General features: G+C 40.8%; 1 protein-coding gene across 4 annotated transcripts in view; it reads right to left on the bottom strand.

Annotated features, from left to right (window-relative positions):
• furina (furin (paired basic amino acid cleaving enzyme) a) overlaps positions 1-17,587 on the bottom strand; it is a 74,203-nt gene that overhangs the window by 7,107 nt on the left and 49,509 nt on the right. For all 4 annotated transcript variants that reach the window (XM_062386292.1, XM_062386297.1, XM_062386284.1 and 1 more), the window contains 8 exons: positions 13,318-13,406; positions 8,823-8,995; positions 7,411-7,623; positions 5,627-5,727; positions 4,546-4,649; positions 4,184-4,301; positions 330-509; positions 107-231 (listed from right to left, as the gene is read on the bottom strand). In XM_062386292.1, the coding sequence (XP_062242276.1) occupies positions 107-231; positions 330-509; positions 4,184-4,301; positions 4,546-4,649; positions 5,627-5,727; positions 7,411-7,623; positions 8,823-8,995; positions 13,318-13,406 (1,103 nt within the window). The remainder of the gene's footprint in view (positions 1-106; positions 232-329; positions 510-4,183; positions 4,302-4,545; positions 4,650-5,626; positions 5,728-7,410; positions 7,624-8,822; positions 8,996-13,317; positions 13,407-17,587) is intronic.

Below are 17,587 nucleotides of genomic sequence, written 5' to 3' on the forward strand. Positions count from 1 at the left end.
TCAGAAAAGTAAGCAGCAAATGAAATTAAATATGCAGGTGATTCGAGAAAAAAGTTATTATAATTTTTTTTTTAAATCTATTTAATAAATGATGAAGATGTTTCACCATAGTCTCTGGCACCAGCCACATTCTCAATCTCCAGTGTCCACGGCCCAGTGGGGTTCTCATCCCAGGAGTGGGTGGTCATGAAAGCCCAGTCATTAAAACCCTCCGATGAGTAGTCATGAGGCCTGCAGGAGAACAACACGCAGGCAGGGTAAATGCATTGTTTTTACCAACAGTTACTATATATACATATCTGTGTGCTTGTGCAGTTGTGCGTTTGTACCTGGGGTGGAGCAATGTGGAGCGTGTGCCGGCAGGACTTATGAGGTGGATAGCCAGGTTTCCCCTCCGGTTGTAGGACAGGGTGAGCCGCGCCTGAACGTGCTCTAACGAGGTCACGTGACTGTCTGACCCAATGCAGGCGTCCACGCTCATGTTGATCGATAGATTGCTGCCAATATTCCTGTCAAATGTGAGAAACGACACATAGCAAAGACATGTTAAGACAGTGGAGCGTGTGTGTCTGTGTGTGTGTGTGTGTGTGTGTAGCTGCTTGCGTGTGTGCACACTTCGGCCTGTGAGTGGCTGAAATCATTACTGGCTTGTTCTCAGCTTGGGATAAGCTTTGTTCCAGGTAAGTGTGTGAGTGACATTTTGCTCGGGGCCAGTGTGTGAGCCTGTGATTGGTGATGAGTTTCTGGCCTTGAAAAGGATTAGTCGCTCACAACCTGTTGAATCAGTGTCCTCTGAGGAAGTAAAGCAGCCTGCTCTTGTTACACCCCCCCCCCCCCCCCCCCCCCTTCCCTAAATCCGCTTATGAGATTACACGCATCCACCACAATTCTGAGGAGGAGAAGGAAGGCGTGAGGTTTTAGTGACACTGAGGTGCCCACATTATAAACAGGATGTTGTGTGAACACTCGCTGTAACAACCTTTGAGACTCTCTCAAAGGTGTTAAAGCACAACATAAATGCTTTGACCTGGGAAGCAGCCTCACATGGAAACAATCTTAAACAGGAATTTACAATGAATGTGCACATTATTGTGATGCAAAATGACTTCAATGTGCCCTTCAATACTTTCATGTTAAGCTACTGAAATGCATTCTGTGGTGGTTCTAGGCAGAGTCACAAAGGGAGGTGGAGGAAATGGAAATTTATACAAATTGCTGCTGAAGATTTTAATCATTGCCAGCTGACCACTGCAGCACAGTCGTCTGCATTCAAGGCCTGAGAGACGTTTTCGGCACTCTAATAGTCATGATGGCAGAGAAGAACAGAGGGATATGCTTCAAACTTGTAAACAGCACTTGAGTCACTGTAGATTTCGCTCTTTTTTATCAACAATATCTCAATAGCAGCTGCAGGTGAAAGTCACCTCAGTGACAACGATACACATGAAATAGGAATCTAACCCCTGTATGATTACAGGAAAACAATATTGTGCTGTAGAATTATTAATATATATTATTTTTGTTCAACTGTGTTTACTTGACATTCTGCATGTTATGCACATATAGCCACTTAACATGCATTTTACATATGAAATTTAACACTTTTGGAATAGTTCTGAATCATAACGGCAAAGATCCTTTAGAGAAATGAATGTGGATTACGTCCAGAGTGTTTCGAGCTTTACAGAACCACCAAAAATATTCTGGGAAGCAGCCAAGCCTAAAGAGCTGCCATCCATTTGGTAGAGTATGTTACACAGAAACAAGAGAGTCTCTGAATCATAATTCACTTCCTGAAAAGATATGTCAGAGCTTCAAGCTTATGCCACACTCCAGTTTGTTGAGTTTACGGTTATAAAATATTTTGCATCACTGGTCGAAGTATATGTTAAAGAATGATAAATCCTCTTTAAAGGCTATATAGACAAGATATAAACAATTGAAGGTAATGTTGGTGAGTTGCTCCTAGAACACTTGAAATCCTCCTGATGCCCAGATCATCAATAAATAAAGTTGTATTAAAAAACATAAAAAATCCATCATTTCAGTTAGCGAGCAAGTCACGATAAAGTCAGCTTCTGACAGTTGTCAAGCAGCGTGGAGTTATAGCATTTTAACCAGAGAATTAAGTCATGAAGTCTGTGTGTGTGTGTGTGTGTGTGTGTGTGTGTGTGTGTGTGTGTGTGTGTGTGTGTGTGGGGGGGGGGGGGGGGGGGGGGGGGGGTAGGGTGTGGATGTGTGTGCATGCTCCTCCATTCTTTGTTAAAGTGCATGTTAGACCCTCCCTGGGAAATTGTTTTCCTATTTCCACATTTATAAAGCAAGCAAAATATGACACCTGTGTGAAAACACTCTTTTTCACAGTGTGACACAAACATTGCAAACACACCTGTAACCTTCTCACTAACATGCTATTACACCTCAACCATCACAGCAGCTACACTCTATTCATCACTCTATTCATACAGAGGTTCCAACACCGACAGCAGCACCAGCCACAGCAAGGCAACTAGATGAATTTTTTTGGGGCTCCGCTGTGCTCGCCACGCTTCAAAGCACAGTCCATTTTCTGATGAAAACACAATGGTTGGCCTACAGATATAATATGAATCACAAAATGAAAACCTCTATCAGTCTGGATATCATAAATCTCTCAGCCACAGAACATCACTTAAAACCTCATTCATCGCTCACTCTACAGCCAAAGTAAATGGACAAATACTGTAATTGGTATAAGGTTGATGATGTTGATTTAGTGCCAATGGTGATGTAGCAGTTCAAGTACCATTTCTCCTTTCTCCTTCTTGAGAATAGTGTCATGATTCTTTTTAAGTTAATGACAATGAGCCCCTCTGTGCTCATTTATTTCACCTCACTCCAAATAAGTAAGTCAGCTAAACACCTACAACACAAATTGAATAACTTGTCTCGACTGCTGCTCCCAGACGCTCGGACCATCTGCTCCGAGCATCTCACGGCTGCAGCAGTAAAAAAAGAGAGAGAAACCTCAAACCCTAACGGAGCGCATAATAAAGAGGAGACGCTTTACTGTATTTAGGCCGCGACACCAGGAGAAGGAGGAATAAAATGGCTGAGAATATATCTTAGATTACAAGAATGCCAATTGATAGATAGATGATGATTTCTCTTTTAAATGCTCCCTCAAGAGCGAAGCAGCTACACCAATACACATGGGTGCACCACCTCCAACACACACACACACACACGCACGCACAGGAACAGGATGCCACCACTGTCAAGTTGAAGATGAAAATAAATGGAATCACTGCAGTGTAGAATGACAGCTCAGTCATACGTGAGCATCTCATCCGGTCATGGAACAGTTTAATGTCGATTTCTCTCATCAGACCCTGCGTCTCATACGTTCAGCATTATCTCATCATGCTTCTTAATAACAGCAAGAGTTAATGCCAAACAACAATGCACCAATCAGTCAATGCAAACAATGTATTACCTGCACATTTAGTTACTAACATTTCATTTCTTGTGATGACATACTTAATGCTTTATTCAATTGTTTTCAATTCATCTCCCTGATCACGTCAGCTTTATTGATTCCAGATTGTCCTCTTCATATTTGATCTTTTTCGAACTTATCATTTTCTAATTATAGGTTTGTGTTGTACGTTTCTGTTTGCTACGTGCTGCTGTCATCTTAGCCAGTGCTCTCCTGCAAAACAGATTTTATTTTCAAAGTCAGTCTACCACAGCCACAGATGACTGTAAACAGTCTTTTATACATGCGTATTAGGAATCCTCTTCTCGTTTAAATCACAATATGTAAAATCAGTGGACTGCCCCTTCACATGTAATTCCAAATTTTACACTGTCCCAAAAGGCTGACGCTTTACTTTTCAAAACAAATTGTGTGGGTAAACTTAAGGCTGTTTGCCAAGTTTGTAAATTGTAAACATCTCTGAGCGATGTTGGCTTGTCACACAAGTGAGGCACTGGAGGCACCTTCCGCCGAACGCAATGACATTAATTCTACAATGTATTAGGATTAGGCTACGTGGGTTGCATACATTACTCATTAGCTGCAATTAGTGTGAACTAGATTATAAAAAACAGCTGTAATATGAACAGACACATGTAACCAAGTACTTGAGATACATTTAAGGTGCTGTGTGTGTGTGTGTGTGAGTGAGTGAGTTATACCAACCTTGGCTCAGAGACCATGGTGATTACACATTTCCTCTGCGGCCCCACGCTGTTCCATGTCTTTGCCATTGTTACGATGGCACTGGCATCAAGTAGACCATATCCATATGAATGGCTGACTGAAGAGACGGAGAGAAAAGAGGAAACAGACACATGAATGGTGGCCTGCTAATGGTGGCCTGCTGATCGCAGAATTGTCAGAAGTTGCTACTATACGGAGCTGAACGGTGTGGATCCCATTTAAAAATCTAACACAAACTCTCAATTCCATTGCATTTGGTTTATTAGCCAAACAATGTTGATGAGTCTCAAAGGGCATCTGGAACTACAGAGGGGCGGACGAGAACTTAAGAGTTTCAGTACCTTTACGTCCAACCCCATTGGTCCTCCAGTCGTTGGTGAGCAGGTGGGCAGGGTGAGAAGTTCGTACAACCAGATGTTGCATATCCCTCCAGGTCAGGTTTTTACTGGAACATGTGAATATGCAGGCAGGCAGAGACACACACACAGAGACACACACATAGACATAAACACACAGAGGGTCAGGCATACTAAAATCAAGTTGAGGCACCCACACAGATCAAACAGACGTCTCTAACAATACATCCTATAGTCCCAACCTGCAGGTGGACAGCTGATTAAACACAGAATACAATGAAGCAGCATTTGCATTCTTTCCTCAACTACACTAAACCATTAGTCAACACATGTTTGAAGTCCTTCTCTGCCCTTTAGCTAAAGGTGTTGTGACGAGAAAGAAAACCTTGCTGGTTTGATGGGAACAGGCACAAAGGGTCACAGGAGCTCACTGTTGCTTTTCTTGCTGTGAGCCGCTGCGTAACTATGTTCAACAACTTATTTCCAATTTAGTGAAATTAGGCTTTTTTGTTTAGCAACTTTGCGCAGTCTCTTCAATTAAACCCATTTCTAAATGCAAATCTATGTCTCTCACTTAACGCCATCTTGTCACAAGACTAATTACTCATGTTTCATTTTAATTCAGATTTTTTCATGTTGTCCTCCACCACTATTCCATCATAAAGAAAGATTTGTGCTTGCCTGTGACATTTGTAGAAGCACAATTATATTCTTTGAGACTAAGTTGTTAAAAGGGAAGAAATATGGGATAATGAAGAAGGACCAATGGTTAAAGCCCCCCCCCCCCCCAAAAAAAAGCATTCAGCTAAGATATTAAAACTACTCAGGTTATCCTGAATAATTTGATTAATTTATATTATATAAAAAAAAAAAAATCCTCCACTGGAATAATTAGTCCAGAATCTCATCACAAAATAATGTTTTAGAAATGTTATTTTACAAAGAAAATGATTCAATCAACTAAAAGCATTGAATAATGCAGGTATGAAAGGTCAGAATGAGGCTGTACAGCTGAAGAGAATTGCGAGGCTTGGTAAGAACCAGAAAAGTGAAGATAAGCACTTACTTGGCCTCAAGGGCAAGAGCGATGATCCCAGCAGCCAGCGGGGCGGAGGCAGAGGTGCCTGTGTGAGAATCTGTGCATTTCGATTTCAGGTCTGTGGTCACCTGGGCAGGATAAACAGGGGGGACTTTAATAGACACTCTGATATAGACAAACTGAAAATATAATATATGATGTACATTTTGTTAGGGGTAAAAACACAGATTCTCTTGTGCTTGTATTTCACTTTAATTTAACATAAATTCACCACATCCTCCTTTAATTATTTTGCATATGTTAGGTCCATTCTTCGTACATTCTAAACTTTTACCAGAAGTGCTTTTGTGCTTCTATATAAAAAAATACAGATATTTAAATATTTAAAATCATGGTAACTGGGATGTCTTTAAGTAAGGATAAAAATCTTCCTCCTCCGTCTCATCTTCTTTTATCATCTTATACTAATTTGCTGGAGGCAGAAATCGCCTAATGGTTGAAAGAGCAGGAACTTACGAGCAGAAAATCCACAGCATGACTCCCCGGAACAGCTGGGAAATCAAAGCAGGAGGATTGTATAACTTATACTCTCCCTCCCACAACAACTACCAGTGAGGTGTCTTAGAGTGAGATCAAACTGCTCCAGCTGAGATGTCCCTGGTGACCCACAGCAGAGGGCTGTGGATGTACTGGGCAACTCCCAGGTGGAATTTCTGCAGATGCATGACTTTAAAGCAAGGTGAAGCAGAACCAGAGTGCTTACACTCAGCAAAACCCATTTCAGGAAGGAGAAGGGTTACAGTATAATGGATTGGAAAAAGGCCCCCAATGCCCTGCTGTTTAGTCCTAAAGGGGCGGTTGATCTAGACAACTGGAAATGACTGATAAGTAGCTGGAATAAAAATAAATCTGCTCAGTGGGCTGACTAATGCACAGACTCCAGAAAATGATCTTTTAACAGACTTAACAGAATAATAAATGCCCAGGCAGAACTGACGTTAGCAGCCAAATTATGCATTCGGGAGCTTCCCATATCCCCCTTACTTTAAATTGAAAGAGAAGGATAATTTGAGTGTAATTAAAAAGAGGAAGAAAAAAAAGAAAGACATCTACATATTCGCTTCTGCATAACTCAGAGGTCCACACCTCTCTCTACATCTCATCATTCGCTGGTTCATGAGTGACAGCACGATTAAACAAGTTCAGCACTGAAGCATTAAGGGACCAGCTTCATGTCACTGAGATGTCATAAGCTGTCCGTCTGTTTGGTCTGGTCTTTTAACTCTATGCTGGAGGCAGAAAGTAAGAGGGTGTGTGTCTCTGATCCATGTAGACTCAGGGGCGTAGACTGCCGTGCTAATATTTGGTTTTAAGGTTAAGATAAGAAATAGGTTCATATTAAAGTATTGATTAAGTGTAAGTATTTAATTGTTTAAGATAAGGGTAAGGGTCCAGGGGAATACACTATGTTGTTGACACCACAGGGAATGTGAGACAAACATGAGTTTGTGACAAGTGCAGCAAAAGACTGCAGAAGGACTTTCACATGTTACATTTTCATTAAAAATAAGACAAGAGGGTAAACGGAGAAAAAAACAAATAAGTTGTGAAAGAATAGAATGAATGTGCAGATCAATATATTTCGCTTTATACTGTATGTGTATAGCTACAGTTACTGAGTTATAGGGCAACTAAACTAAACTAAGGAAATAAAAAGTGTCCCAGTTCTATTATACACATTAAAGCAGAACCTCAGTGTTACAGACCGAGTGTGAAGGAAACAGAGAAAGACAGATACAACCACAACTCACTATCTGCTTCTCGTTGAGGTTCCCCGAACTGTAGGTGGTGGCGAGGGTGGAGGAGCAAGCCTCACTGTACCAGGGGACATTGCCGTTCTGGGTGGAGCTGCTGATGGACAGCGTGTAGATGCTGTTGGTGTAGCCGTCGCAGTTACAACTGTCCTTCTCCCTCCCTCCATTTCCAGAGGCCCACACAAAGATGGAGCCCAAACCACTGCGGCCCTATGAGAACATACATCAGATTTAGTCCAGCGGAAAGGGACGACCACCTCAGAACCTTTCATTCATCCGCAATCCAGAAAGGAACAAAATCTCATTCAATCTTAATGGGAACCCTAGTTATCAGGGGGCAAATTAATTTCAGGGCTCATTTCAAAAGGGGCCCATTAAAACGTAGGGTACATCACAGAGGCCAGGGTGGTCACTCAGTAAATTAAAAAGGGCTAAATATCGCATGACAGCGATGCAATACAAAAAGGCGCCATGACAACAGCTCATTGTAATAAATCATCCAACCTCTCAGCCTTTGAAGTGCAATAATTTTCCTCTAAGAGCCACTTTATTGTATTGAGTGGCACTGTCTCCATCTGCATTGATCAATCCCAGCTCTGCACCACCCACACCACCATCTGACAGCACTATCACTGTGGCAATTATCTTAGTAGTCAGTGTCAGCAGTTCCAATCAGCTTTATGGCACATGCCCTGAATCCAACTGGTCTATACCAAGATGGATGTATGTATTCATGGAGTACAGATGTGGGACCACAGGGTGTGATCAGTATGCTTATTAATATGTTGACTTGTTTGCTTTACATTTCTGACAGAGGCCCAACAAGAAATGAAACAAGTGCCATTGCTGAAAACAGGGCACGTTACACGACAGCGTGTAACAATTTTTTTAGGTGGCCTGGTTGTTAGATGCTGACAGGCTAGTTTTCAAAATTACCCCCCCCCCCCCCCCCCCCCCACATATCCTGTCTATGCAGATAATCAGGCATGTGCCTGGAAGCTTTTGATTAGAAATGCTCGTCAAGTAATTGAAAGCTCCAGTTACCGTTCAGAATTTATAAAACAACTTGGATTGAAAAAAAGAACAAAGTGTGGGATCAAAGATGAGCTGGCAGTTTGAGAAGCGCCAACTAACAATGAATACTTAAATAAATAAGAACTTTTCATACTTTGACTTTTGTCAGCGCTGCTTCTATTCATTGTCAAAGATTTTCCTTCCTGTCGGCCCTTTAGAGGACATAACTTTCAATTCATAACGGTCAGGGTCGAGAACTGCTTTGTTCTTCCCGTTTGTGTCCGCTCATGCTTGAACTGTTCAATTACCGCCCGCTGAAAGGAAGCCCCACACAGGCAGTAAATAATTTCCATCTCTCATAGAAACTCTCGCATAACACACAACCGCACACACACCTCTGTAACTCCACGCAGAAAGGCTTCTTTGGCAAGCTTGGCAGGTCCGTCGACCGTCTTTCCGTCGTCCTCCGGGCCCCAGCTGGCACTGTAGATGTCGATGTGTTGGGGGTTCAGGCTGAGGGACTGGGCCTCCACCATGTCAGTCACCTCGCCGTCCAGCATACGCACACCTGCAAACATACACACACACATACAGTTCATATTAAAAACTGAAAACGCAATGAACAAAGAAACCAAGTGAAGTGATTGGTCAAAATACTTCTAAAGCCTGAACAACATTCTTTAAGACGCACAATTATTATTTGCAATTGTTTGTATTATACCAATAATGGTGCTATTAATAATCCTTTGAATTTCACATTATAAATAAACACATATTTAACACAAGAAGAGTTTATAAGCAGAACCAAAGCTAAAATCAGGTTGAGAGGCAAAGACACCAAGAAGTTCAAAACATGCAAACACAGCAGTGACTAAAAAATAAAACCAACATTGAAAATGAGATTATTTTTGTAAGTGGAAACTGATAATGTTTATCTATTCCAAGTCACACAGTATATCTGTGTACGATGAACATTTTGACCTGGCAGGAATCTGTTGACTTGTTCTGTATCTATGAGACAGTGCTGAGTTGTGAGTTGCTAAAAACAAACAACTGAATCCCTGACTGACTTGCACTGCGGATGATGTGGGAAAGGAAAGGAGGAAAGTGTGGAATAAAAAACATCTCTCTGCTTCTGCTATGCGAATTCCATTTTTGTTGTGCCTGCAACGAGGCTACAGGCTAAAGCAAATCTAAATCGGTGCCATGCTCTTTCTAGCAGCAAAAAAGAAGAAAAGACTACACTGAAGCACCCAACAAGTGCTGCAGGTGATCTGGATTTTCAAGATGCTGTTCGTCTACACTGCTGTAGTTCCTTGTGTTGCAGCTCTGACTGCGCTCATGTTCAGCAAGGTTTGACATGTGCAATGGCACAGCACTGCCGTTTGATTTGCATATTTACACACTTCAATGTTGCACAACGTCTGTGTGTATTTGTAGAGTTTGTGCAGTTGTGCAGAACCTCTGTATTTGTGCGTCTGCAGTGAGGCTGCAATAGAAGCCACCATGTAAATCAAACATCATTTCTACTGATTTGCTTTGGTGCTTGATCTGGTTGGAGGGAGAAAAAAACGAGACATGGCAATAAAAAATGGATTGAGATCAATTACATTGTGGGCGAACTACCTCTTCAAGTATGAAGCAAATAGGAGACTGAGAATTCAGGTAAAAAAAATGATGGAAAGCTTTTGTTGTCTTCGCCTACGTGTCTGGGGGACATTGGTGCAGTTGTGCGAACAAATCATCTGATATTTCATGGGAGGCTTCAACTTAAGACTTGTTTATAAATTTCAAGTGGTTGCAGATTTAGTGCTTTGCCAGAGATAAAATATAAATGCACACATAACAATGGAGTATAGGTACACAGGGAGTGAGGCGTTTTGTCCTAACCAATTATTTCTGCTTCAGTTTCGTAGGGCTTCTGAAAACAGAACTTTCGCTTCTCTCTTTTAGCAACAATCCTTCACAGGTAACCGGTGAGGAATGAAAGACACTTTAAAGCAAACTTTCCCCCATTTGAAGCATTGCAGGACAGGTTAGTCAATGCTGCAATACATGGGTTAAAATAACCAAGCTCTGGCTCTTTGAAGTTCACCGAAAGAATCAAACAGGCGCCGTGCTGCTTGTGTTTCCATGGCAGCCTGCTGTGAGAGGGCCATGTGATTTGCTGAGAAGAATCCAGTATCTCCGGTCTGTGTCCAAAATATCCATCCATCCCAAAACCCAGAGACAGGTGGTACATCAAAGTTTAATGCTGTTATTTATATTCATGTACAGTATTATAAATATCGATGTTGAAAGGGAGACTCATGAGTCGCTTTGTGACCTTTGGAATTCACTGCAAGTTAACTACTGTTACATCTGCCAAGCAGGTTATGTTCTCATCTGTGTTTCTGTCCGATAGTTGTCAGCATTACACAAAATCTACATGCATGATCACCAAAAAATTGTGGAAGGGCGGGACATGGCCGAAGGAAGAGCCCATTAAATTCTGGCGAGGATTTGAATAAGGGAATGGATCCAAATTGTGTCAGGCGAGTTAGTAGAAATTAACTGCAGCAGCGAGAGGTGGCAAGTGAAACAAAGACAATGGGAATTTCTGGCTACCCTCAGTTTGGGTGGTGACCCTCAGAAGGTTGAAGAAGTATTTTATGGAACACAGAGTAAACATGATTCGAAAGGACTGTTTCAGTTCTTACTTCAGATCCTACAGATGGGAAAAAGTGTGGACATAATCACATGTGTAGGTTTTTCACAACACTGTTTGTCTCCTGCTCCTCCTACATGACAACAAACAGCCCACTTGTTATATTAGTAAAGCTGAATGTGTTGTGGTACATTCACACTTTCCATCTGGAATGATAATAAAAACTAGAGTTATGGCCCTATTCTGACAGGGTTCAAAACTTTATTACAGCTAGAGGTAAGCTGGAGGCTACCGGAATAAGCAGAACAGTAATGACACTGAGCATCCAACACTGAAAACACATCCTCAGCATAGCAATAAGAAACGAGCAAACACTAACACAGTCCATGTACCAGCAACATAACAATAACTCACTTTCATCCTAATATCTCACTGAATGTAGCTTCAATGTTAGAATCACACTGAGAAAAAAACAAAACATCATGAAATAATAAAATAACTACAACACAATGAAAATGTTATGCAAATCAACTTTGTTGTTTTTTTAATATCAGAGTTACTGAAGCTCCTTTTGAAGAATGGAGACAGAAACAACAAAAACACTCTCTCCCCGAGGCAGAAGCACAACAACTCATCAGGGTGCAAATCCTTTTTAGAACAAACAAATTAATATTTCACAATTTTTTGCTGCTCACGTTACATTTTCGAACAACTCTGTGCTGTTGGTCTGTGTGTCATTCGCATAAACAAATGAACTGTTAATTCTGTAATTAAAATATTATGTTAGGAATTAACACTGGCATTAACTGCACCGCAGTAGTCATCTTGGATCATAATCGATGTGTTATTTGCTGAGCGAATTCATGTATGCTAACGGTATTTTTTTTTAGCTCTCACGAGAGCTCATTTAGCAATAAGTAAAACGCAGGGGAGTAAGAACACAGGCATGATTGGGTAAGATCACTGTCTTTGTGCCTATTGCCAAACTATAAGACAGAAAATACTTCCATTCACCCATCCATCCTGCTTATCCTTTGAGGGTTTCGTATCATTAAATGTTAATGTCAATAACAATAAGTTATTTGTCCAAACAAGAATCTAAAATAACAGATTATTCAATTAGCAGCAAACTGTCATAGAATTGATCTGGACTATATTTTACTTATTTCCTAAATCAAGACAAAATGTATTTAAATAACACTTTAACCACTGTTGGTAGTACTGAACATGCTTAAGACTAGAATAAGAGAATATGTAGATATACATGAAAACAAAGAATAAATTGAACGTACAAGTGCAATAACACGTTAAAAGGCATAAATACTTAAGAATTAAAATATTGCACAATAACAGACTAAATCCAGTGAGAAGAAGTGGGTCTTAAGCAATGACCTTAACCCTGTGAAAATAGGAGAAGAGTAAAGCCTGCATCACTCTGCATGAACAAATTGGTGTTAACAGACGCTGGCTCTTCAGGCAATGACACCTGGGAAATGTGCATTCTGACAATTTGTCTTCAGTCTATCTGTGACAGCTCTCAAGAAATATCTTACGATGGCTTTAGACAAACCATAAAAACAATTCACTGCAGTCAAACACTGACGCCTCTATCTCTCTTGTTCTCCGACTTCTTTAGAGGAAACATGAGCACAACCAGATGTTTCTGATTTCACCGAGTTAGTAGTTTCATTGGAATAATCTGTACAATCTAAACAATCCACCTCTGACATAAACCATATTTGTTATAAAATACTTTAATACCGAACATTTGGTAATTCAGTAATAGTGTATTGAATTTCATTACATTAAAATGTATATAATGTTTTGTCCACGTACATTAAACCTAATACGTGAGGGGGCAGAAGAATAGAAGAGCTTTATCAGCAATTTTTCTCTCACTTGTGCACAAGGAGAGATCAGTGAGTTAGACATTACGTTAACAAAAGATCTGAAAATCGAAAGCATTACAATTTCATAAAGTGCTTATCACGGCGCTTATCCCCATACTCTGACTCCATGAAACAAACAATACTCTTACAGTGCAGAGCTAATCCACATCATAACTTTGGTGATGCTCAGAAAGATCCAGTGGCATGCAGTGCCTGAGAAACTGACCGACAATAACGTAGGCTGTGTAGAAGTATTTCAGATTTTCTGTCAGTACAGACGAAATCGGAATACAAGCTAAAGTCTGGCTCTTCTGAGATTAGAGAAATAATCCATTTATTTCTGTTTGACCATACCTCCAATCTTGGCGTCAAAGGCCACACCGACTCCACAGATCCCATTGTTGGCTACTGCTGCCACTTCTCCAGCACATCGTGTTCCATGCCTGGAGAGCAGGAAGAATGAGAAAGTGAGAAGCATATTTTATATTACATATTACATATACACCCTCGCTCACACATATACATTTACACACCCCCACAGGTAGTGTTCTTCTCAAACACAGATTTCTTGTGAAAGAATGTGCTCCCTCAGTGCTGTGGTTGCGCCACAGTCTGAGACAAACTTATAAAGACAGATTCTGGGCTTTGAGCCATTTAAACACATAAGAATTCCCATTTATCCAAAAGAAAACATTGTGTTGATGAGACGAGCGGAGCTGACCATATGTTAAATACTGCCTAAGTAACCTTGGAGTGCCGACAGCACCTGAATAAAGTCAAGGTAGCAGGGAAAATAGATGACAGACTACCATCACACATGAGAAGAAAAAAAAATAGATTTGCCCTTTTCACGACGGGTCTTTCATTAAGCCTGAGCCTCACTGGATAGATCTGCAGTAACGAGATTCAAGAACCTGCTACAGTGGGGCTGAACATCACATTCCAGTCAGGTGCATCCCCCTGGTCAGCCAGATAGATATGTATCCTTAATGCCCTTCAAACCATGACGCAATCCTCTCTGGATTGCGGCCATTCCTGAACAGGATAGTTGGAGGTTTGGCATAACTGTGCCATACCTACAGACAAAGCATGCTCACTACTGAAGAAACTATTTAAACCCAACAGGCTTCTATTAAAGTGCTCTGGGCATCCACAAACACACACACACACACAGCAGGGCATCTCCTGCTAGATTCACAGCGAATGAGCTGGAGAGGTAGATGATCCTTTCAACGTGCGTGAGACACAAAAATGAAGAAAAAACGAAAAGGAAAACAAATATCTCCCAGCGAAAAAAAAGGTGTCGACATGTAGAAGACACCAGCAAAGATGTCGAGAGAGAGAGCGAGAGAGGATGTATATTCAATATTGATTAATAAACTTTATACAAACAGGAATCAGGGTTCTGTGGACTGAGTCTTGCAGTCAGTCGACTCTTGCCACAGATACTGCAGGTCACTTATACAGTTTTAGAAATGGAGCTACAAGCAGCATCACCACAGGCCAAGAAAACAGCCCACTCCAAACAGACAGGGTTAGAACGAGCAGTGTACTAGTTTTAATAATCCTAAAGAATTTGATTACTTTAAAGAAACAGACGGTCAGAGTATTTGTATTTTTACTCCTCAGTCCCCAAAGATCTCTTAAGACATGACGATAAGCTGAGAGGGTGGAGGTTAATGTTAGTGCCACATTCATCAGCTACAGCTTTCTCCACCTGTAAGTAGGACTGTAGAAACGTGTTTTGTATTACTAGTCAGAAAGAAAAAAAAAGAAAAATCACACGCTCAGTCTAAAGCCATCTGGTCAATTTTCCAGCGAACTTTATCTCAACATTTCTAGAAATGCTCGTCTGTTTACTTAGTCTGATGACCTACAGCATCAGTGCTTGTGATGAATCTGATAAGGAGCAGCCCAGGTGTTTGCAATAGGATGCCAGGCATGCACAGGCCTATCCCTCCTGTGTTCAACTCTGGCTTTTTCCAAAATCTTCCTTTGACAGATTCATTAAAGTAATTTACACAGTCGACTGATTCACGGCATACAAATGCTGTAAAAGAGGTGAAGCCCTTGGTTTCTGAACCTGATTATGCAAGGACTACTTGCATAATCAGGTTTTCTGGGAGTGATTTTCATGGGAGTGATGAAGTGGATACAAGAATATATCCTTTCACTGCTCCCACTCACTGTTCGGGTCAATGAAAAGGGAAGAAGCGTGCAGCTATGTGACAAACTGAATGAATTCTGATGTGAAGGCAGTTTTGCCTTTGTATTTTATTCAACATGACTTAGAGCATTTTCCAACATAAAAGGCATTTTCATTAAACAATTTGCAAGCACAACTGCTCTCTGTTAATCCAATCAAAAATGTTTTGTGCAGCGAATTATCTTCAAGGTCAAATCTTATTTCATGTAGTGTTGCATTCACACTATTTGTTCATAGTTTGAGTGGGGAAAGTACAGCTTGGACAAAACATTAGCAGTAAGTGTCATTTTAGGACAACGTGCTACAAATCATATTTTGTTTATATACTTGACAGACTTCAGATAAAGGGTTCAGATAACAATGTTGAAACTTTTTAAGACCATGCACTACTGGGACATTGCAAGAACAAAATGTGGAGATAGGTCTGGCTCTATGATAATGTAGTAGGACATTGTAGTTACAAAACTTTCTGGGAAAAATCAAGACTTGAAAATACAGCAGTGTGATAAAAACTTCCTAACATGATAGAAACCATCTATGAGGAACTTTTATTTGATGTTTATTTTGGTAAATAGTGGTGTCACGTGTAGGAGTGAGATGTATGACCTATACTGCAGTCAGCCACCAGGTGGCTTTAGAAAAGCCTTGGTAACACATTCAGCCAATATGTCCTCCATCTTTACATACAGACTATGGACAGAATATGTATATATAAACATAAAGGATTGGGGTGTAAACGTAATACTGAAGTAACTGGTTCTTAAGAACAGATCCTTCATATTGTCCTGGAAGCCACTCGCCATCAAACTAATGATAGTTATAACCCTTGTGTCTACTGGTCTTTTTGACCTGTGGAAAAGGGATTAGTTAAGATTAAGATACATTTATTTGTCCCAAACACATGCACAGACATGCACAGGCACACTCATGCAGGTAGGGAAATGTAACCTCTGCTTTTGACCCATCTAGTGTTGGACCCACAGAGCAGTGAGCGACCATGTACAGCGCCTGGGGAGCAGATGTTGGGGGAGTAAGGTGCCTTGCTCAGATTAAGATAAAGATTAAGATGCATTTATTAGTCCCAAACACATGCATAGACATGCACAGGCACACTCATGCAGGTAGGAAATGTAACTTCTGCTTTTGACCCATCTGGTGCAGGACACACAGAGCAGTGAGCGACCATGTACGGCGCTTGGGGAGCAGATGTTGGGGAAGTAAGGTGCCTTGCTCAGGGGCAATAGACAGGGTATGAACCAGAGACCTTTTCTGCCCATAGTTCAAGTTTCTGCCACTAGTCCACCGCCTCTCCCCTTAGATTAGTTGTTATACATTATTGGTGTTGTAGAAAAGTGGAGCATTGAGCCAAGGCACTTGAGAGTATAAACATTGAACCGTTTTCATTGGAGTCCATTAGTCCACAGGCTGTAATAGGCGACCTGGAAGTCAGGCAATGTCTCATTTGAACACAAATTGGGAAGCACCTCTGACATCTACATCAGTATTTATCATTACCTGCTAACATATTCCCAAAGCCATTATAATGCTTCATTAAACTGGTTTATGGCAATTTGTGATGTTAAAAATGGCACCGTCGTTAAGATTTAAATAGTTTACGGCCCACATAGCCAAATGAGACTTATTTCCAAATCTAATTGACTCAGCGAGTTCTACTGTCATTAGGATTATCAGTCCTGATGAGATGCCTTAGGGAGCTACCGGTCCTCCGACAATGAGGGCAAGGCTCGACTGAACGTCCTCATTTTGTCTGCATACACACATCTCTACTAATGAGATTGGCATCACATGAAATCAAACCTGGATTCAACCTCCAAGCCCGGGGTTTCGAGAGGAAGCTAAAGAGTTAAAAGCTACAGCGCAGGAGATTCTGACATGAAATGCTCCAGTGGTAAAACTCCTAGAATTTGTATGCACAAAAAATAGCTGTCTGTCACGACAAGCATATCATTGTTCAATCAGTTGTTAACCAGTCACAAAGATTAAAGACCCGATAGACCCTCTGACAAACTGACTTTGGTTATGATTTTTTGGAAAAATTAACTGTGAATCGCAAAGATGATAAAAATCCCTTTGAATACCTAAGTAGATTACAACACATTCAGGAATAACTAAGTCAAGAAGTCTGACATTATAGCATGTAAGGCATCAAGAGTTTTCAGATTTCTAAGAAGCACAGTTACAAAAACTAGCATGATAGGGGTAGTGGGTTCTATTTACAACCTTATGAACTACATTTTGTGATGACCCTAATACCAGGGGTCTCGAGACTTGATCTGAAAAACTGCACTGTACTTGTTTCATAAGAAAAACATCCAGCAAGTCTGAAGTCCATTGGATGAGAAAATCAAAAGACAGACGTTTTTTTTTGGATTCCATACATATATAAAATAAAACAAA

Source organism: Platichthys flesus, chromosome 1 (assembly GCF_949316205.1).
Source record: "Platichthys flesus chromosome 1, fPlaFle2.1, whole genome shotgun sequence".
Classification (NCBI taxonomy): domain Eukaryota; kingdom Metazoa; phylum Chordata; class Actinopteri; order Pleuronectiformes; family Pleuronectidae; genus Platichthys; species Platichthys flesus.